Here is a 23538-nt window from a genome sequence, read left to right on the forward strand (position 1 = left end):
TGTGCTTTGTTGAATCAGAGCCAAGTATGGGAGCTGTATCACCTCTATAAAGATGGACAATTCCAACCAGGAAAGAAATCACCTCCAGAGTTTGCAATATTACATTTACAAAAATAATATACTTCTCTACCTGACTGGGTCCCCTTTTACATTTTATTTTGCTTCATTTCTAATGGCGCTCAGGCTAAAAGCTGCTTTAACTTACTTCTCAGTCTGTGCATGATGGCCCGCAAAGATGTGAAGGAAAGTGCAGGGCTTTGACAACAGGGTTACTCTATTAACTCACTGCAGAATAGCAAGGAGAGCGTATTTGATGTGTCAGCCTGAAGGGCTGGTTTGCTTTTATAATTAATTTTAACAACCAAATGCCAATAAGAATCCAGAAGTAATTTTACACCAGATTAGAACACTTTGAATCTGGGTCCTAAACAAGTTGACTTTGTCCTGTTAAAGTCTTATTATGAGCACTCAACCTGATGGGCTGACTGACAGGTGGTGCCCATAACACCTGAGACATACACATGGAAGATGCTTTGCAAAAAAAAAAAAAAAAAAAAATCATTTAACAACAAGATGCATGTGTAGAAGAGGGTCCCCCAGTCCTGCAAGGTGTTGACCATCTGCAGCACCTATTAAATTCAAGGGGAGCTGAGATTACGTAACATCTCGTAGAACTGGTGTCTAAGTTTGTCAATATTACAAGAACATTTTCAGGCTACTGCACAGAGAACTACATGCATCAGCCTCAGGCACATTAGTGCATTTCGCTCCTTTCCAGCAGCACACTGAAAGTGTAGCCTCAAGCTGGCTCACTAAAATTCCAATTCAATTTAGATTTAACAGGAAAGTTATACATTAAAAACTCAATAATTAATTATTTTTAAATCATCGCTGAGGATTAACAAAAATGGTACTACATTTAATTATACATGTTTTAACAATCAATTTGTATTTTGTCTAGAGTAACTGCCAGCTAGAATCTATTTCCAATGGGCATTAAGCAGTGCTAACTAGTCTGCTAAAATACAGGATCTGCATTACTGAATCTATGCTGTTTTCTCCCTTCATCTGCATATTCCAGTACATCTTAAACAAAACACTTTGTCCTTGTCTCCAGAGTTTACAACTATCTTATTTTAATGCAGGTTCAACTTCTTCAGCGTTTGTTTTGTTAGCAACCATCTCTTAAACAATTGGTGCAACTCAGTTTTACATCTTTGCATTTAAAATGATGGATTCATTTTCAATACTCAATTCGTACCACAGACCTGGATTTTAAACACCTCTGAAGTTCAGTGGGTTATTTGAATCTGGAGTTTTGATTCATCGTCATTATTATGTTAAAAATATTTATTTGTGGTTAACAACTTGCAACACATGTATTAAAATATTAGCTAATCCTCATTAAGGCTTAACACCATATATATAAGTATAATACATATTATATATATGGTGTTAAGCTTTAATGAGGATTTGCTAGTATATATGTGCATATAGATAGTAGATAAGTAAATGTACCTGTTAAATCTAAAAAAACCGAATTCCTTGGTCATAAACAAGGCTGATATTCGGGTTAGTGGTGGCACAGCCCCATTGGAGTTTTAAAGAGTTCGGCGCTTTGAAAGAGTAATGAGTGAGAGAGATGTCCCGCACCAACCCACCCCTTCTCCGCTACGCTCAGAACTTCATGCCGTCAACTGCTTATGTTTATGCTTTGTTTTCATATTGGCACTAATCTCTCCCAATTTAAGAGGTGACATATGTTCAAACACCTTCCAACAAACTATCAAGCCAAAGTATTTCTGAGACAAAATTTGGTAAGCAAGGCTTTATGCAGGATAAGACACACAATAACAAGTTACATGTTAACAAGCAAGACATACGAGTTCATGCATGAGGATAAGCATGATACCCTTTTTTAAATGGCATTCAACTACCATAGCGGATATTCAAAGGTTAATGACCAAAGATGACACATAAAAAGAGATGATGCCTAAAATCATTATAATGAAAAACTGACAAACTGAGAAGATATGAACAAATGCACATCCTGTTCCCAGACAACACCTACCAGAGATGAACAATACTGGATGAGAGGAGTAAGAAACACTTGAAAGGCACTTCCAAACATTCCACTTTGAGGAAAAACACTGATGGTTTTCCCTCAGCTAAGCAGCAGGCTGAAAGTTCAAAAGGCTCACATCTCACCAGAAAGAATAATAGTATCTGGAATGTGTGTGTCATCTGTCATCTCCAAGTGTCCCAAAACTCTTTAAAAACCATACAGCCAGGCACTACTTCCATCTATGGTACCACTCAAGTTCAGTCACCTCTGGGGTGGGAATTACTCATTGTCAAACAGTGCATAGTAACACTACATAATAATTTGGGACAGGAAGTGAAGATTAGAATTCCATTGCCAAATGAAATGGAATTGAAGAAGGTAAATTACAGTTACTCAAACAAATGGGAATTTGGCCAGCACACTCTTGCTCTGTACTATGGAGTTTTTAACAAACAGAGACACGTCATTGGTTGTGGGTCTCAACTGAAAGAGGAGGGTGCCTTGCACAGAGCTAGGGAAAATATTTTGTCAAATAGTTTATTTGCTGAAAAATGAAGTTTCAGTCGACCCAAAATTATTCATGAATTTGTGTCGAGTTCAATCCCACTTGAAATATTTTCTGACTTTTGGATAGCCAAAATTTTCAAAAAATTCCATTATTAGTTTGCCCCCAAATGAATGTTTTTGATTTTTCAGAATTGCCAGTGAACCAAAAAATCCATTATTTGCCCAGCTCTACTTCTGTGGTATTGGACTCACTAGAAATAATCTGGGGCACTGGTCAATGCAAATTCAAAAGGGAAAATGCTACTCAAAAAATAACTCTCACTGATTCCTGAAGCACCTAGCTTTTCTATGTACTGCCCCATGGAGGTACTCATCGAGTCTTCTCCAGCTAAGCTTGTGAGGTCTCACTGGATCATGACTTGAGATGCTATGTTTGCAGAATAAATACTGAAATACACTTGAAATTAAAGCTTGGTATTTATAAGCCTGATGTGGTGATAGAGATCATGGTTATAAAAAGACAACTCATTCCAAGCAATATAGGAACCCACTTTAGCTATCATAAATTGGACTGTTTATTTTGAATTAATAAGATATAGGTCTACATATATATCTACACACAACTACAAATTCTGTATTAAAGCAGAATTGAAACCAATTTAAAGTGTTACACTGGGCTTTCATTTCACAAATGATGCCATTGATGCATTCAGAAATGCTAGTTTTAATTACAAGCTTTATTGTCAAATATATCTTAAAGCAAACTCATGGCAAGAAGCATTTTTTCTTTTCTTAGTCCTTTGAATGTCAGAATAACTGGATAAAATGGATAAAATTTTCACTTAAATCCAGGTTTCCTGTTATTCTTTAGACAGTTATTCAGCTCACATCTCTGGTGTTAGCAAACACCTCTATAATTAAAGAAACATTATTCCTAAATGCAGACTGTACCTAGTCCCAACTCTCCTCTTTAGCCTCCAACATCTCATTTTCATTTGAATCTCACTCATTAATTGTACTTCATTTAAGCCCAACCTAGTATTTTATGAGTCTATTAAAGTGTTACTCCCATCACTTCTGCAAATCAAGATCTCAGTCACTATGAATAATAATAAATAGCAGGGCAGGAAATTCTTTGCTTTACATCTGCTTTTCATTAGATTACTTAACCCAGCAAAATCTATGAGCAATTAAACAACACAATCAGTTCTATGTTTGTAAATTCCGTCATGGCAAACAACTCAATGCTGTAGATACAAAACATCCTGAATGCTTTACACACAAAATTCTGATTAAGGAAACAAAGGTCACATTTTGCTAAATCTGCTTTACTGAGTCGAAATCTAAAACCTTAGGTTGATTCTGGTTGGAATACCCTGCTAAGGTAAAGTAAGGCCCCAACCAATTCCTGTTGGAAAAGCATCTCGCTGTTCCCTGGAAAAGCTAACGGCAACACTAAAATATAGATAATTAAAAAGATATCTGATGTGAACTTTAACGTGTTTGGAAATTGGTCTGGAAGCCTGAATCACGCATTATATTCACAGAACGCACACAATATAGGTAGGGGAAATACAGATTTCTCCACACTGTCCCACCAACACAACTTTAACCATGTTGTGGAGGGACTGCTTCTAAAAACTAAAGGAGGACTTGTGGCACCTTAGAGACTAACCAATTTATTTGAGCATAAGCTTTTGTGAACTACAGCTCACTTCATCGGATGCATTCAGTGGAAAATACAGTGAGGAGATTTATATACACACAGAACTTGAAAAAATGGGTGAAAACTGAATGTATCGTTCAGTCTCCATGCCTTGTCTTTTCAGCTGAGATTGCCAGCAAGGTGCTGACCTGGTGCTAATTTGGGGACCACTTTAGCAAAGCACCTAAGCACATTCTTAACTTTAAGCACATTCTTAAATCAATTCCTTTTCAACAAGGCAGTTAAGCATGTGCAGAAGTGCCCGAGTGAACTGGGCCTCTGATGCATTTCTTTGTGATGCTGGATATAAGGCTACAGAGTAAATTTTCAAAAGCACTAAGGTGATATAGGAGCCTAAGTCCAATTTTCAAAAGGGAGTTGGCTACTGGGGAGCCTACGGCCCAGATTTTTTAAGGCATTTAGGGGTTGCTGCACTCAGTATTGCAACACCTAACTGGTTTAGAAGCCTAAATCTCATTTTCAAAAGGGACTTAGACACAGAGGAGCCAAAATCCCAATGTTTGTCAATGGGATTTTGGCTCCTAGGTGCCTTTTGAAAATGATGCTTAGCCTCCTAAATAAGTTAGGTGTCGTAATGCTGAACACAGCAATGCCTCGATATCTTTAAAAATCGGGGCCTATGTCTCACTGAAAGTCAATGGCACTTAGGCTCTTTTGAAAATTTTATCCATAGGCACTAGTTTGGCCTGTCCTATCTAAGCAGCTCTTCTATATTAGGTCATTTCTCAGAAGAGACTGAAAAACAGACCATTGTTAAAAATATTTTTTGATTCTCCAGATATGCAGGCTGCTGAGCTGCCTACTATAAATGTAAATACCTCTCTCCATTCACAAACCAGGTTACTTACAATGGGACAGATGGCAATTCAAGATTCTATTTTTAATGTGAAGGTTCTGTTGATTGTAGGCTTAAGATGTGGCTTTGTTTTTTTCTTGGTAGCCTTAAGTAAATCCTGAATGCTTGGGGCCTACCGTATGTATGTGGTAACTATTAAGGAAGGTTAACACTGAGACCTAATAATCCTTCCATGTACTCACTGCAATAGAGCTTGTACCTTGTATACAAAACAAAATGTTTTCTTTGATTGTGAAAAAAAAAACACCTCTCTCCAGTGTGCTGTTAAAGCCAAATAGAATATATTAATCTATGCTGCTTCATTATCTCTCATTAAGGCTTACTAAGAAACTACTCACCAGCAATTCGTGACATTTAATTTAATTGCCTGAGCCATATTTAATGATAAACACTTGTGACTGTGATGGTCTTCCTCAGCCCAGCTTATATTAGGGTCTAAAGTTGCCTTTGTCTACATGTTCGGACTGATAAAAACACGGTTGAAGAAGTGAATGACTGCAGTACTTACAGATCAAGTTCAAGCTTTGAGAAATGAATATTGGATTTACTGAGCGCACACCTGCTGCAATGACTTGACTTGCTAATGAGCTATGCAACAGAGAAGCTAACACAAGTGCATTCCCATGTTCCTGGAGAGGATGAAGGCAGGGCAGGGGGACTGGGGCAACAGTGGAAAGTATTCTTTCCGAATGTTCAGCCATTCAAAGCATGCAATATTGATGCACTGCATAGATACCTTAGCGTTCATGACTCTTTACTGGTGAGCCACAAGCCCTGAGAACTAAAATAGAATTTGTCAAAAGGAATTTCACTTAGTAAAATCAATCCCTGGAATGACAGTTTTTTAAAAAAGTGTCAAATTGGCACTCTTGGCAGATAAAACATATCATTAAGGTGGGTGTTCTCCCAGGCATTCCCCAGAAAAGGGGAAAACCCTTCATTCTCTATCACTCAGTTATCCTAGAGGGACTGCTTGCTGCTACGCTGCACCGTTTTAACGCAGCCAGATCAGTGATTTCAAGATGTTTCCCTTGACACAGAGACAGCAGTTAGGGTGACCTTTTAAAGCAGGATTTATAATAATAAATTTTAAAAAACCACAGAGCAAAGAACAATCTCAGTATCATTAGGATGTGCAGAAATACATGGGGTCATGCATGTGCACCAGTCAGTGGAGTAAGCCCTGAACTAGACTAGTGGAACTGAGAGCAGAATCAGGTCCAACATCTTTTTCTCCATTTAATTTTTCCTTGATCAGTTCATTCCCGTAATAATGGTCCTTCACTTTATACAACACCTAGCTAACCAGAAAAGAAGTGGGGTGAGAAAGGTGGGTTTGGGCTTTGGATTTGCAGATCCAGAATCAGGGGTGTTTAGGATCTGAGTTCTATTGTATCTAAGGGCTTGTTTATATAGGGGCTACCAGGAGAATTAATCCAAATTAACTACAGTGTGAATTTTAAATAGATTAGTTAAACCGCATTAAATTCCTGTGTACATGATTTTATTCAGAATGTGAAAGTGGCCTCAATTCTGTTTAACTGAACTTAAGTGAATTAAGCTAAACCAAATTAAGGGACCTTTAAATAAATAAGAGTGCCCACACATGGATTTAATGAGGTTTAACTAATCCACTTTAAAAGTTAAGTTTTGCTGAGTGTTCCTGTGTAGACAAGACCTTACTCCACCCCCAGGTCCCACTGTATGTATCTCCCCCATTGTATCAAAGCTGACATAACCGTTTTTGGATCATCCCTACATTCCATACGGAAAAAAAATAATGTACTACACTCTGACAAAGGCATCAAAAGCAGGATTGGTGAAGGGAGCGTACTCAGAAGTTGTTGAAGGGACCCCAAAACCTTGGAAGGCTAAATATTTCAAAACACATATGAAATGAACATTGATATTAGCTAACAAAACAAAGAGAATGCAAGACGCCCAACACAGTGTAACATATGGGTGATGCAGCGAAAAACAGATCATGAGAAGTGTAAAAGAAGTGATAAAATGTGAAGCATGGAAAAGAGGAGTTCCATAAAATGTTTTGAATAACTGCACACACACATACCTGGTTTTGGCACAGAGTTGGTCATAGATTGAGGAACTTTGTCGTTAATTAGCTCAACACACTCACTCGGAAAGAATCCCACCTGTATGACAAGAAAAACAGAAACAGGGTATAAATGCAAAATATTAAAGATCGTATAGTCAAATTATTGTGTATGAGAAGCCATGTTAGTTACCTTTTCTCTTTTAAGCCTGTTTGTATACTACTCCACAACTGTATGAAACATACACATGGATTAGTATCACTATGATTTTTCAAAAATGATGTAAACAGAAAGTCTATGAGCCAAGTACTTTGTATTGTGCAATACACTAAACTTTGTTATAAATCTGAAAGCTTTTTCCACAGGACATAAATATTTCAGCTTGCAACAAGCTATACGTTTGTTCATACAGACGAGATGGCCTGCAGGCTCAAGTGAAATCTGAGGGGTGCAAAGCCGTGTTCTACTCTACACGAGGGTTAATTTCAAACACTCTGCGTACTATGGAAGGGGAAACTCTTCAGCTTTTAATATATCACTCAGCTAATTCAAAATGTTAGCAGTAACGATGTCTTTTCCACTGCCAATATATTATACTCACAGATATCTTCTATGTTCATTGCTTTTTTAAAAATTAATTTAAATGCAGGCTAATATATTTGTGCATTTTTCTCTCGCAGTTGCTTTCAAAATGCCCTGTTACAGCAACATGCAGCTGCCAGCTCAGGGAGCACATTAGGGAACGAACGATGCAGCACTGTTTACTTTCAGAGTCTCAACAGCAAACACCAAGATAGTTATATTGTTGCTTCTAGACATCTTTGAACCCACTCCACACAGCTGTTTCTTTCCAAAGAAAACACGGCACATGCTCGGGACATCTCCATCTTGCCAGGTTAACAACAAACGTCACTAACTGCCATTTAAAGGAGAGAATTTTTAGTTGCACTTGTCTCAACAAGTTCCTGAATTCATTTTGCTGGTATCAGTTCTAAAGACTTATATCCTGTAAGAGAGTCACCTTTTCTTCCCAGCTTCTCAAGAGATCATTCTTTCAGGGTCACAACCAACCCCTTATGCCTTGTTCTGACCCACTTTAAATCTGTGTCCTTGCCTTCCATACAAAGTTTTCATGATTTTGTATAAGAAGTGAGTTTAGTCCAAGAGTTAATCTCTACAGATGCAGCAGGACACTGTTAGAGCATGATCCAGGATTAAAGGATTTGGCAATGTACTAAAATTAATAGTGGGGATGATATATACTTAGATAAATGCAAGGTCATCTAAAGGTAAAGACTGCTGCACATCTTAAATCAAGCGGGGAGAGGTTGGGTTATTGTAACACAATCATAAATAATGTTTCTATTACCACTGTAATTATACTTCAGCCTTAGTTTTTATGCCAGGCCCATGGTAGCTCATGATGCCAACACGGGAAGACACATGAGGCTCTTAAGCAACTTTATGGGGAAACTGTTCACACCTTAGTGAATCTAAGCAAACAGGAGGCATTACTGCTCTAATAGCAGCTACCAAACAAAATGAGAACTTTTCTTTTTCATGGGCTAAGGATAGGTTAAATCTCATCCAATGGATGGCACGTCCCTTTAAAATTTACACAATGATGAGCGAGCAAGCTGCAATTTTAAAACAGCATTGCTAGTTTGGGTTTCATTATAATGATTTACTGCCTTATTGACAAGTTAATGTCTTTGGTTTCACATATGCTGTTTGCCAGATAATTACATTAGTGATTGAGGTGGAGTGGAGAGAAAAGCCCCTCACTAATGCAACATCAGGAAGCCCAGGAAGAATTTAGTTTACTTACTCTGTTCCCATTGCCACCTCTAGTTAGTACTGCATTTGCTTCTTGGCATACAGAAGAGTGTACATTTCCTTCTCTCTCCTTCTCTGGGATCTCCGGCACTTTTTAAAAAATTGTTTATTTAAGCCACAGATAAACCCATATAAAACACCCTTCCAGGTAATAGAATTCAAGAGGATGATGATACTTTGCACAGTGTGAAACAGGGACTTCAAGTCTGACAACCTAATAAACCCCACCCTCTATTTTCTCTTCGCATCAAAAGCATTGTCATCCATTATCTAATGCAGAGAGTCATCTTCCCCCACTAGCATATGCCAAACACCACATCACAACAGAAGACCCTTCATCAGAGAGCAGAGAAGCACCACCGACTGCACAGATTCCTACTGTGGCTTAAAGGCAATCTTCAATTTTATTTTCTATCTACATTTCAAGGCCATAATGCAAGCTGAATTTAGGAGGGGCCTTCACACCATGCATGAAATTTGCTTGAAAAAACAATGCTGGGATAAGCCCTTGTACTAATGACCTGCTGCAGGTTTTGCTGTACTTCAACACCTACATGAAAATAATATACACTTATCTTGCCTCTCGGAGTCTCAGTTTACTCCTCTGGAAGACCCTGATTCAGGAAATCAAGGTGGGTATGTAAGTGCATGCCTATAGTTAAGCGTGTGCCTAAGCAATTTCCTCAAATGGGTGTAATGATTCTTTCTTTGCAGCCGAGGTCTGATGTTTGTTTAATGCTTGCAAAGGATTCAGTGAAAGGGTCTACAGAAGGGTAAAGAAATTATTATTAAGACATTCCAGGGTGTTGCCATATTTCCTTGTATCACAGGATACTTTGGGAGACATAAGACCACTCTACTATACAGATATCCAGGGAAGTCCCGGACGACTGGAAAAAGGCTAATGTAGTGCCAATCTTTAAAAAAGGGAAGAAGGAGGATCCTGGGAACTACAGGCCAGTCAGCCTCACCTCAGTCCCTGGAAAAATCATGGAGCAGGTCCTCAAGGAATCAATTCTGAAGCACTTAGAGGAGAGGAAAGTGATCGGGAACAGTCAGCATGGATTCACCAAGGGCAAGTCATGCCTGGCTAATCTAATTGTCTTCTATGACGAGATAACTGGCTCTCTGGATGAGGGGAAAGCGGTGGACGTGTTGTTCCTTGACTTTAGCAAAGCTTTTGACACGGTCTCCAACAGTATTCTTGCCAGCAAGTTAAAGAAGTACGGGCTGGATGAATGGACTATAAGGTGGATAGAAAGTTGGCTAGATTGTCAGGCTCAACGGGAAGTGATCAATGACTCCATGTCTAGCTGGCACCCGGTATCAAGTGGAGAGCCCCAAGGGTCGGTCCTCGGGCCGGTTTTGTTCAATATCTTCATAAATGATCTGGAGGATGGTGTGGATTGCACCCTCAGCAAGTTTGCAGATGACACTAAACTGGGAGGAGAGGTAGATACACTGGAGGGTAGGGATAGGATACAGAGGGACCTAGACACATGAGAGGATTGGGCCAAAAGAAATCTGATGAGGTTCAACAAGGACAAGTGCAGAGTCCTGCACTTAGGACGGAAGAATCCCATGCACCGCTACAGACTAGGGACCGAATGGCTAGGCAGCAGTTCTGCAGAAAAGGACCTAGGGGTGACAGTGGACGAGAAGCTGGATATGAGTCAACAGTATGCCCTTGTTGCCAAGAAGGCCAATGGCGTTTTGGGATATATATGTAGGGGCATTGCCAGCAGATTGAGGGACGTGATTGTTCCCCTCTATTCGACATTGGTGAGGCCTCATCTGGAGTACTGTGTCCAGTTTTGGGCCCCACACTACAAGAAGGATATGGATAAATTGGAGAGAGTCCAGCGGAGGGCAACAAAAATTATTAGGGGACTGGAACACATGACTTATGAGGAGAGGCTGAGGGAACTGGGATTGTTTAGTCTGCGGAAGAGAAAAATGAGGGGGGGATCTGATAGCTGCTTTCAACTACCTGAAAAGGGGTTCCAAAGAGGATGGATCTAGACTGTACTCAGTGGTAGCTGATGACAGAACAAGGAGCAATGGTCTCAAGTTACAGTGGGGATATTAGGAAAAACTTTTTCACTAGGAGGGTGGTGAAACACTGGAATGCATTACATAGGGAGGTGGTGGAAGGTGGTGGAATCTCCTTCCTTAGATATTTTTAAGGTCAGGCTTGACAAAGCCCTGGCTGGGATGATGTAGTTGGGGATTGGTCCTGCTTTGAGCAGGGGGTTGAACTAGATGACCTCCTGAGGTCCCTTCCAACCTTGATATTCTAGGATTCAGTATTACAATGCCAGGATGTATGTTACTGCAATTATAAAAATGAACCATTAAAAAAAAATTGTGAGTAACAAGAACTCAATGTTTGTTGGCTACAATATTTACTACCACCAGACCACCACCACCAATGCCCAAGTCAAATCAGCCTTTTGGAAATGTTGCTTTATAATATATAATCATCCTACTTTACCTTGTCACAGTGTCATGTCTGGAACATAATCTGCCCCTTATGGGAAGTACTGCCTGCAGGTCAGTCCACGCTGCCTCATGGTCTGGCTCTTTAAGTGTTGTATAATCTGATTATAGATACAAAGATCTGGTAGATACTGGGAGAGAGGAAACTGTCCCGGGAGCAAGCAGGGTTTGGAAGGAAACCCTGGTATTGCTTCTTTAAAGGCCTGGGGCAAGGCTCCCCTCTCTCCCAACTGGGGATGAGTTGGGACAAGGGGACAAGCATAAATGCTGCCTCTTCCTTCACGCCGGGCAGATGCCTGCAGACACTGAAGGGAGTGAGAGAAGGCTCCTGCAGGGTCATAGAATCATAGAAGATATGGGTTGGAAGAGATCTCGGGAGGTCATCTAGTCCAACCCCCTGCTCCAAGCAGGACCAACCCCAACTCAGGTGTCCTGAGTCACCAGCCTGAGGACTAAGTGGGGCCAACTGCTTCGATTACCCAGCTGCAGGAGGTAAGCAGTAAGGAGAAGACACAGGAATAGAAGTAAATTGCAACCTAGCTCCAGGAGAAGAGCTGGGGACTCCTGGTAAGGGAGAGGGACAAGAACTGCTTGAACTACCCAAGTTCCAAGAGGAGGGCTGGGCTCATGCCATAAAGACAGACATAATGACTGAGAAGATAACCCTGAGATGATTGGGAACAGAGGTTACAGGGCAGGCTCCAGAAAACCAGAAGCACCTTTTGTTTATTTGGGACTTTTTGTTATGGAATCTTTTGATGAGGTTTCATAATAAACAAGCCCCAAGGAGAATATTAAGTCAAGCATCAAGAGTGCCTGAAGGAGAGTTACAAGCTTCTTGAGAAGGGAAACTGAGGCAAGGAGTACATGCAGCACCACACTAATTCAGCAGGGGGAACCACAGGGCAGGCACAACCTACAAGAGATCTACAATATGGACCAAATTTCTAACAGAATTACGGACATCGATCTGCATAGCAAACCAACAGTGGGCGCAAGTCAGAGTTAGCAGCATGAGGACTCAGATTTTTCCCCTCTAGAGTTTTCTTTGTGCTAGATGGTGCTCAGCCCTGCATGCCTGCAAGATGGGAAAAAGAGGATACAAAGAGTCTCCCCAGTGACAGAAGGGCAAGGCACAGTTCTAGCCCTGGTACTACTGGCATGCAAGGATTGAGGGACTCTAATGCCAACAGCATTGCAAGAAAATGCAGAGCTAGGTGAGGTAATGGCCAAGGAGAGAGAGAGAGAGAGAGACAGAGAGCGCGAGACACACACACACACACACACTTTGGTCACATACTTACAGGTAAAGTGCAGCCCTTCTACTCAGCAAAGCAGCACAACTGCTCTTAGTGTAGGAAACTTTTTGTTGCCAGGACTAAACTCAGATACAATTTTGTCTAAGCTGTTATTGCAATTGGCACCTCAGATCCTGCAGATAGAGGTGGCCGGCTGGCTAAGAAATGTCGCCACTGGTGATGCATCCAGTGGGCTCTTTCACAATGTCTGTCTCACGAGTGACGTCTCTCTCCAGCCAGATGGTTGCCTCCAGCACTGGGTTCCCAAAACAACAAACGGAAGCTAGAATTCAATTTTTCCTTTAAAGACTTGAGTTTGCAAACCTGTGCTAAGTCCACATAAACGTGCTTTGCTCTCTAACATACGAGCATTTTATTTTACTCTGAAAACTTCTACATTGCAAAATTATGCACAAAGAAAAACACTCTCAACTAATAGTCTGTTTCACTATCCTGACCAATCTAAGGCAGATCTATGGGTCTTTGGGGGAATGCTATACATTCTTGAAATCCCCCAAAAGATTAGGATTTAAGTAAGCAAATTTTAACTGTGCTCAGTATGGAATACAGGTTAGAGGGGACATTTGAAAGGCCAAGGGCTCATGGTCTAGCTTTCAACAGAGAGCTTATCAAGAATGGCAAAATGTGCCACTGCATCTCAAAAGCAGCTAAGAGAAATGATTGTTTCCAGGGTTTTAGTTCTTCAGGACTGTGGGGATGGAGTGGAAGACTGAAAGAACAGAGGATGAAGAAAAGGAAGGAAGGAAGGAAGGAAGGAAGGAAAACACCACACTGCAGAGAATGAGGAGGGTGACACTTAATGAGGAGGAGACTGTGTCTGGGGAATAATCCTACAGTGAATGCCATGATTCATTAAGGACACGTGAACATAAATATAAGTCAAAATGTCATTAAAAACTCCACTTTACGTCATTCTCTGTCTTAAAAGCAAACCCTAAGTGGTTGCCTTGTACCACAGGTAGAGGTGGGTTGCATCACAGACACTAGAGCATCTTTGCCATCTATCAGGAAAGATGCTGCTATAATGGAAGTACAGACATTTGGAGACTTTTTTTTTTTAAGTCATGGGTTCCTTACAAATCCATTTTACTGGAGTGAAATGAAAACCAGAATGATGAGTTCCCAAACATGTTCCTAAATCTGACCGGTTATTCAATCCAACCACATTTGTATTCTTTCATATTTGCTTTTTCATAAACATCTGTGTGACTAGTTTTCTTCTCATGAATGACAAGGGGGAAAGGTTTATTATGTGGAAGGGACATGGATATTTGTGTGTGAATGCATATATATCAGCTGGAAGGCTCCCCTTGGACAAACATATGCAATTACTCAGTGGGAATGTAAAAATTCAATGTGAAATCTGATTGTTTGCAATGAATAATCCAGTCAGCTTGGTCTTTGGCTACTCTGCTCTGCTTACCCTGCCTGGTTATACCCAGGCCTAGAAAGTGGTTCTTAACAAGACTCCATTTGCTAGATGGGGGCTTCTAAGCTCTAACACCATGACAATCTTCTCCACAACGGCCCCATGGCAGCTCAGTCTGGAATTTATGTGACACTGTATTTAGGTATAATTCTGGCACTAATGAAACACGACATCCCTTGTCAAACATGAAAATTCATCTACAGTATAAGCTTTCAGGATGGAGACTAGGGAGTGGGAGGCATTAGCCACCTCAAGTGAAGTAATAAAAACTTGACACTTGCCTTACATATTCAGGGGGAGCATGGGGAATCAGCTCCCTCATTCCTGAAATTACTAACAACTGCCTGTGATCTTATTTCTGATCTTATCGTCATCTTGTGACTGTTGACTCTTCTGCCAGACATGATGTAACTTTGCAGATGTTATCTGCATGCAAATGCACACACGGTCAATCTGGACTTTCCCTTTAAAAATTTCCAGACATGGTGCAAAGTAGCTGATCTTTTTGTGCACATGAATCGTGAGCTAGTTTCCTCCATATTCCTTAATGTGTCAGAGAAATGTTTAACACAGAAGCAGTGGTACAAGACATGCAGGAGCGACGCAATGCTCAGATAGAGCAGAGAGAAATTTAACACATCAGATAACTCTGCCTACGATTGATCATCATTCAAGTGCAATTGACTCATGCTACCCTTGAAATTTCATCTTATTCTGTTTTGCTTCCTCAACATCTCTATCTCATCCAGGTTCTCTTATCCCCAAGACAACTACATTTTAGAGTCTTTCCCATTTTATAATTCTTCTTCCTTCCCCCTCCTGATGGGTCCACAGGTCATTTCTGCAGCTTCTTAGCTCCATAATCTCTTTCCTTACTTACACAACACCTTCCTTTTCCCCAGAATCTTTAAACCAACTCCTCTGTATTCACTTTAGATTTCTCATTTTGCCCTGGTACAAATGACTAGCAGAAAGACAAGGAAAAATATTGTAATAAGAAAAAAACACAAGTTTTTCTTATATCCTAGAGAAAGAGAGAACAATCAAGGAAAACAAGATCAGTTCAGTAAAGACAGACAATATGTTTATGCAGTCAATATCTCAGAAAAGAGACAACTAAACAAGAGTGCAACCTTAGATACAGCCACGCACAATAAAGAAAACCCCAGAAAGGGATCAGAACTTGATCGGCCAGGGGCTAAACAACAGGGCCTGATCCAATAAAGCATTTAAGCACATGCTTAACTTAAAGTACATGAGTAGTCTCACTGGGCTGGACTAGGTTCTTATTACTTAATACTCTATAGAAACAAGCCCAATGTTTAGTCCCTATCCAGTGTGCATTCACTGCAGTAGAATCACCCTCTGTAGAGTCAGCATAAAGACTCCTTCAAAAAACAAGCCCGTCTCTGGAACATGTAATGAGCTTAGCTATTTTAAAAATCAAAGCCATTGAGTCTATCACAGGAGAAGACTGAAGATGGCTGGCCCCTTAGTTTAGTCACCATCCTTTTGACACTGGGATCAAAGACAGCTACCACCAGTGCTAATGGCAATTTGTTTAAAAATATTTTTGAGAAAACAAATGAGAAGAGATTTAAAGTGAAACCCAGTTTGCAAATCTTAGTCTGAAATAAACAATCAATCATTATGTATTTCACACAGTTCGTAAGATTAGAGAGACGTCTCTGAAAAAGTGTGAATGCCCCACAGGGAACAGAATGATAATGAACTGGCAAGAGACAACGGATCTCTGCTGATTTATTTTAATAATTAAAGTGACTTGAACACAGAATAGCATTATTTTCACCACCGTTTTTAATTTGAAACGGGAAACTGAAAGTGTTTGCTTATCCATAAATACTGGAAAGGTTACGTGGTTTAAACATAGTGACAGGTTTCAGAGTAACAGCCGTGTTAGTCTGTATTCGCAAAAAGAAAAGGAGTACTTGTGGCACCTTAGAGACTAACCAATTTATTTGAGCATGAGCTTTCGTGAGCTACAGCTCACTTCATCGGATGGGCTAGCACCAGCAGGAGAGTGAATTTGTGTGGGGGGGGTGGAGGGTGAGAAAACCTGGATTTGTGCTGGAAATGGCCCACCTGATGATCACTTTAGATAAGCTATTACCAGCAGGACAGTGGGGTGGGAGGAGGTATTGTTTCATATTCTCGGTGTATATATAAAGTCTGCTGCAGTTTCCACGGCATGCATCCGATGAAGTGAGCTGTAGCTCACGAAAGCTCATGCTCAAATAAATTGGTTAGTCTCTATGGTTTAAACATAGTTTCTACAAGTGCCAGTTTTGCTTCGCTACACTCTTTTGTAGCATGTTACAACAACACTCTTCACCGATCGTAACACACCTCTAGGCCTACTATATCAACAGCAGGATAAGATTTTCTCCCCCCTCTCTTTTTCCTGTAGTGGGCAACAGTGTCAAAAAGCTGTGCTCAGTCAATAAACTGTTTTTTTTCCCTACACTCATACCAATATGTCTTGCACTTAAAAAGAAATATCCTTTTCTTTGTACAGTTATGGGATTTGTGACCATTTATTTCAGATGGTGTTTGATGGAAATGAAAGATCTCTATCAGCACATTGCGAAGAGATTAGACTAAACCCTGCTTGGCCCTACAGAACCCTGTATCCCTCAGTAAAGCGCTTTCACGGCTGCGAGCAAGCTACTGAGCATGTGAACAGCTGCTGCACGCGCCCGCATAATAATCCCACTGCTCGTGTCTCATTCACTGCTTCATGAAGAGCTCTGGGGTACGCGGAGGACAGAAGGTGCAATTAAAAATCCTAATTCTATCAACCTTAACTATAATGCCATATTTCTGCAGCTGTTGGGATCCGCTATATGGGTCTGTGAACCGATTGCACGTGCACACAGATGAAGCCATTCTCATGGGTTTACTCAGCAATGTATCTTTTTACTTGTGTGCTACATAAGAATCCATAAGATTTATTCTGATTTTGGCAAGGGTGGGGGTAGAGAGAGGTGTGCAAGGGAGCCCTGGGCTGTAAACATATGTACCTGACGCCTTTCATAACCAATACTCTTTGCATATGGTCAGAGAGAGAGAGAGAGAGTGTGTGGTGTGTGTGTGTAAAAAGGTGGTAGATTCCGGACCTTTCATGGGGATGCAGTGCTTATCTGCTGAGTCAGCTTGATGTCAGATGTTTGAACTCTGTGTACAGCTAATGGGAACTTTTGCTGATTCTCTCTGAGATTAGTTGAGGTATGTCCTGTTCATTCCTATGAGAGGGTTTAGACTAGTCTCTCTCTCAGGGCCAGTGTGAATTAGAAAGGCCTTGCAGGGAAAACCCAATGAACTGCCCAGCTTGGGAAGAAATCTTAGGCTGGTGTTTATGGTTTTGTTGTTATTTAAATTAACAATAAAGGCAAACCTCAGGAAGCGGGTAAGTTTTGACCCTATTCAGTGTGTGTGCCTTCTGTTCAGAGCAAAGGGGGAACTGCACCAGTTTACAATGTGAAACAACTGCAGGATGGAGGACTCACCTGTTTAAAATGAAGCTTTCAGGATGAAACTCAAAGGAAGGCAGCACAAAGAGATGGAAAGTAAGTTCTCTTCCCCTTCGAAGCCTCTATACACTATAGTCTTAATTTCACACACTATAGTCTTAATTTCATATTCTGCAAGTCCACACTGGAGTGTTGTGCCAGCATTTGGAAAGCAAGGGCTGGAGTTCTGCTGTAAGATTGGAATTTTCAAGGGAGTCTAAGGCCTGTTTTACACCAAAATGGTAGATCAACCTAGCGATGTCACTCAGGAGCATGAAAAACTCACAGCCCTGAGAGCTGTGGTTAAGCCAACCTAAGCCCCGGTATAGACAGTGCTAGGTCAGTGGAAGTATTATTCTATTGATCTAGCTACTGCCTCTCGGAGAGGTGGATGTATGATAGCGATGGAAGAACTTCTTCCATCTCAGTAGTGAGCATCTACACAACAGCACTGCAGCTGTAGTGTTTCTCACGTAGACATACCCTGAGAGTGTTAGTCACCCAACTCCCTTTCAGTTTCAATAGGGTCTGGATGCCTAACTCCCGGCGAGTTTGAAAATTCAGCCTAAATCTCTCCTACAAACTGAGAGGCTCTACCGTCAACAAAGAGAGAGTAACTATGCACACAATTCTCAAAGTCACATAGACCAGAAAATTCAGCCATCAGGCCCCATCCACTTGCCTGGAAACAACTGATCCTCAAAGTAACAAAACAATAAGCACCACTTCTGTAGCATGTTTCATCAACTTTATAAAGGCAGACAAGCTAAATCTGTGTCTGTAACCTCCGTTACAGACACAGAAACCTGGGCACAGACTGGTTGAGTGACTTGCCCACGGTCACACAGAGTTGGGGCTAGGACCCACGTCTCCTGACTCCCAGTCCCATGCTTTATCCACTGGAACACTCTGAATCCTGTAGGACACCCTGCATTGCTTTGCCGAGTCTAGATTTAATTGGTCCAAATGATAGGAAAATACAAGACAACATGTGAGGACTCAATCAGGATTCTTTCTGGTGCTGGCGGTGTATTTCCAGTTGTCTTTGAAAGGGTGCAATGTAGGTTCCTCACCAATGACAGACCCGCTCTGCCAGACAGCGTGGAGAGACTATGGAGTCATGGTTCCATCCTTATCTTGGACCCTTTCGAGAAGGTGGCACCACTACTCCTATGCAACAATACCTCTGTTCCCAGCCCCTGCTCACTTTGGGGAAGTCACATTACACCTTACTTTCCCCACTCAGGGATTCTGTGTAGCCCTATCAAAAGTCATGGGCATTAGCAATACCAGCAGCATTGGCAGTTCTGTGTAAATCCTACAGGCACCAAAGACTAGATTCTCAAACCTCCATTCATGTCACTCTCTCTGAGCGAATTCCTGGTGCATACCTGAAATCCATGTTTGCCCCTCCACCATGTGGTCAGCTCCTTTGGTGGCATGTCAATAACGGACACAATGTCTCCCACCTGGAAAAGAATTGCAACATAAATACCACCCCCAATGTAGCTGGAGACGGAGACAGGGTACTGTTAGAGCGAATGCACATTCTTCTCCACTGCATCAAATCCTAAAGCCATCCTCTGCTTTGAGGTATCTGCCCTTGTATAAACTACCGCTGAAGTATGAGACTTAATGCATTATAAATCCTACAAGATGCACCTTTTTAATGTACTCATAAGGAGTTGTTTAAGAGTAGACAATGGATGCAGGCATGTTCTGATTAAGCGGTGCAGTGTGCACTGAGGGAAATAAGCCCCGAAGCATGAAACCCCTTGGGAAATGTTCTCACACAGCTGAACTCGTTTTTCCCCTTGTACAATATGTGTTTGCATCTCTGACTGCTGCCATCCCCTCACCCTCACAAAGTTAAGAACTGCACTCAGTTCTCCTGACCTGACAAAGACGCTCGCCTCTGAATCCGGAAGCTAACAAAGCAGTAAGGCAGCGTGACGTTACTGCAGCAGGATGGGAAGAGACCAAAGGGGACAGGGTGGCCAAGGAGGCTTTCTGAAGCTTCCCTCATTCCTTTGGGACCCATTCCCGAAAAGAACACACACAAAACCAGATAAATGGTTTGCACTGTTGTTTCAATGGCTGAAAATGACATTGGCAGAACTCATTCTAGATGCTTATACTAGTTTGGTGGGAGGGCGATTTGTGTACTGCAGCATGCAATACTTTTTTCTGAAATTGAGTAAATTCTTCACCGGACACTATAATAAATGATAACGTAGCTCCCATATAGTGTTTTTCATCACTAGATCTCAAAATGCTTCACAAAGAGATAAGCATCATTACTCCTATTTTTCAGGTGGGGAAACTGAGGCACAGAGCAGTGACGTGACTTGACTTGCCCAAGGTCACCCAGTAGCTTAATGGCAGAGCTGGGAACAGAATTTGGGTCTCCTGAGTCCCTACCCAGTGCTCTATCCACTAGGCAACACTACCTCCCCAGAATCTACAGAAACCAGAAATTAGCCAGATTTCTTTACTATTCAGAATCAAACAAAGGACTGGCTCGGGAATCAGCTTCTTTAAAACGTTTATTGGACAATAAAAATCTTTTTAATATCACAAGAGAGCATGGTCTCCTGGTTTAGGGGTCAGAACACAACGCTAGGAGACTGGAGATCTGTAGTCTAATCCCAGCTCTACCCTGCTCACTATATGAATTTGGTCAAGCTGCAAGTGTGCTGTGCCTCAGTTTCCCATCTGCAAAATTAGACTAGTAACAAAAACTTACCTACCTCGATAGTTATTGCCAAACTAAATTATCGGCTTGTACAGGGCTTTGACACTGATAAACAGAACGTGCCATACTAGTGCAAAACATTTTACTATTATTATTAATATTGAAACACTGTCAAATAGTCTATGCCCTAAATTACATATACTGTAACTTAAGAGGGATATAGTCTATTTAACTTTTATCTTTCTGTTTCACTCTGTGTGTTTGTTTATAGTAGTGAGTGCTGAGCAGTGAATCTGAATAAAACCCTCAACACTCCTTAAATATCTGTATTATCTGCAAGGTGGCACAACTAAAGCTGTCATCAGAGAAACACCTTTGGGGCAGGGTCTGCGTTGCCCTTTATATTTGTGTGCAATGTTCTCAAAGCTCCAAACAAAATAACAGTGCATACAAGTGAACTGTCACAGCATACTTGCACAGTACAATGGGCAGCAGAGAAAATGGAGAGAGAGATTTTCCAGCGATCAACACCTACAATCAGGGCCCAATTTTCAGAAGGGCTCAACACCCAGCAGCCCCATGGTGACACGTCTGGCTGGATTTTCAAAAGAGTGCAGAGCCCAACACACCAAGCTCTTTTGAAGCCCTGTCCCCTTATTTTGCGCTCACGCCCTCTCTCTCTCTCTCACATGCATACACACACAGTATACCAGATGCATTTCCTCTTCTACATTTGACAATGAGGAATGTATGTTCCTCTAGTTATTTACCTCAAAGGACAGTTCATCAGCTGCCTGAGCAATGTATCTCTTAATAACATGGGCAGCCGCAATGGCAGGCACGTTAATGGATGATTCTTCATGGACTAGCAGGTGATTCCCCTTGTTATCGATCTGCAACAAAGAGCACGGTAGGTTGTGAGGCAGCTGAGAACATGTGGCTCTGCGAATACATTTCACTGGTGCTCATGCATGACAGGGATTTCAAGCTGATTCACAAAGACAGCACAGCTTAGGGGCCCCCTGAAGAGAACAGCGTGGAGGGACAATGTAGGGCACAGAATACATAGAAATGAAGAGGAAGGACAGTTTATAAATTAAGTTTCAGAAGGTCACATCACCCCTTCCCATCCATTCATTGTTGAGGATGCAGTCTTTGTGTATTTTTGTATCGAACTCTAACATGACAGTGAATGTGTATGCCTCCCCAGGATCTGTCATGGCATCATATTTGTTTTCTTCAAGTACTTAGAAAAATAACAGAATGACGACAAAAATGCTTTACAAGCAGGGAATTTAATGACAGGAGGGACAATGAGGATATCAAAGCTACAGAAAAAATATAAAATCTAGTCTACTCTTCTGCCAGTTTCTATAACGTCTGAATTTCCAGTAAGAAATTATGGTTCCGCTGGCTTTTTTACCCCCTGCTACGCTTCCCAGTCAGTTTTTAAAACTCAGATTATTGTCCCCATCTGAAAAGCAATTTTGTAAGAGTCTCAATTAATTTGGGAAGGTCAGTCAGGCGAACTTAAGTTTTATTAGAGCACTTTCACTAGTGCACGTAATAGCTGAGTTGTAACCTTAATTTCCAGTAAATTCTCCAGTTTCATTCACCTCTAAAAGTCCCTGATCATTTCTCCTTTTGGGCTGAAAATCTGCCACACCTCATCTTAACCTAAAGGTTTTTGTTTGTTTGTTTTTTTGACAAATTTGAGGAGAATCACACATCCAAATTACAAACATTTAAAATTTAGCTACATGAACATGCTAGCTAGTACATTTCTCAAGATTTGCGAAGTCGAACAACAGTTCTTCCTGTGTCCTGTGTGATACAGTAATGTCAGCAGGCAATGGGAAGATCTACATACACCACTACTCAGACTGACTAGGGTCAGCATTGTTGTTGACCAAAGGGAGCAGGTGGTCTTGATCACTTACTCCCATTCTTTCCTCCTCCCTCTACCCACTAAGGCTGGCGGTTTAAGTACTAGTGCTTGAGGTGGCTCAAAACAATAAACAGAGAAATCAGTGCTACAGCTGTACATAAACAGGACCGCTGAGAGCACACAACACAAGCTCTGTTGAGTCATTTAACAGAAGAGATGGCAAAGCGGAGTAGATAATATTGGTGGTTTCGATGCAGCTGTCTTTAAAAAATAGAGAGCCAAAAATAGCAGAGAAGATCTCAACATCCGCAGCTTTCAAAGAGCAATACATACCCATTGAAATGAGTGCCGGAAGAGGTGAGTGCATCTAGTGCAGCCTATTACCTGGAGTGTCAGTCCATTGCTGAACTTGGCTTATCTAGGCAGCACATTGACCCTACCGCTGTATCACCTGAGTAGCTACCTTCTATTACTTTGTAATTAAACAGTGAAAGACTGTCATGTCTTTCAGATGAAAAAATCCAAATAGGAGGAAAAAATCCCTGACCCTTAACATGGAGTCTGATTCTCCCCTGCCTTGTGTAGTCATTGCCACTTGTGAGAAGTAGGTGTGAAATGTTACAAGGGGTGTGACTCCAGAAAGTTGGACTACACAACTCCTCTCCACTCACTTTGCACAGGTGTAAGGACTACGCAAGAGGCAGGCTGCTAAGAACAGGGCAGTTGACATGAAAAGCAGTGTTGGGCACTGCACCCTACCTCCATCCATGTGAGGGCAGGCCCACAGTTGATCTTGTTGCCTGCGATGGCTGAGAGCCGTGACAGATAAGCCATCAGCATCTGGGTGACAAGCTGCAGAGGGAAAGAAAGAACAAGTATAATTATTCTGCTGATATACAAAAGCAGAGCCCCTTTCTCCAGGCTGGCATAGTTGTTGTCAAATTAACTGGTGAGGGAGGTATGGGCAGTTTGCACTGACACTGATCTAGTTCCTAATACAATGGGGTTCTAAGGTTTGGAGAAGGAGAGAAATCAGTGCAAATACTGTTCCAGGAATTACACATTTCTATATATGTAAGATGAGAAAGGTTTCTCAGTGAAGGCTAACTGCCAGTGCCAAAATATTTTAAGCCC

The 23538-nt window shown here is 41.3% G+C and overlaps 1 protein-coding gene across 9 annotated transcripts in view; it reads right to left on the reverse strand.

Annotated features, from left to right (window-relative positions):
- The window catches only part of ARHGAP32 (Rho GTPase activating protein 32), a 400497-nt gene that overhangs the window by 88409 nt on the left and 288550 nt on the right, over positions 1–23538 (reverse strand). For all 9 annotated transcript variants that reach the window (XM_048827358.2, XM_075122285.1, XM_075122286.1 and 6 more), the window contains 4 exons: positions 23164–23256; positions 21287–21409; positions 19213–19290; positions 7226–7307 (listed from right to left, as the gene is read on the reverse strand). In XM_048827358.2, the coding sequence (XP_048683315.2) occupies positions 7226–7307; positions 19213–19290; positions 21287–21409; positions 23164–23256 (376 nt within the window). The remainder of the gene's footprint in view (positions 1–7225; positions 7308–19212; positions 19291–21286; positions 21410–23163; positions 23257–23538) is intronic.

This window comes from Caretta caretta, chromosome 22, assembly GCF_965140235.1.
Source record: "Caretta caretta isolate rCarCar2 chromosome 22, rCarCar1.hap1, whole genome shotgun sequence".
In the NCBI taxonomy this organism is placed as follows: domain Eukaryota; kingdom Metazoa; phylum Chordata; order Testudines; family Cheloniidae; genus Caretta; species Caretta caretta.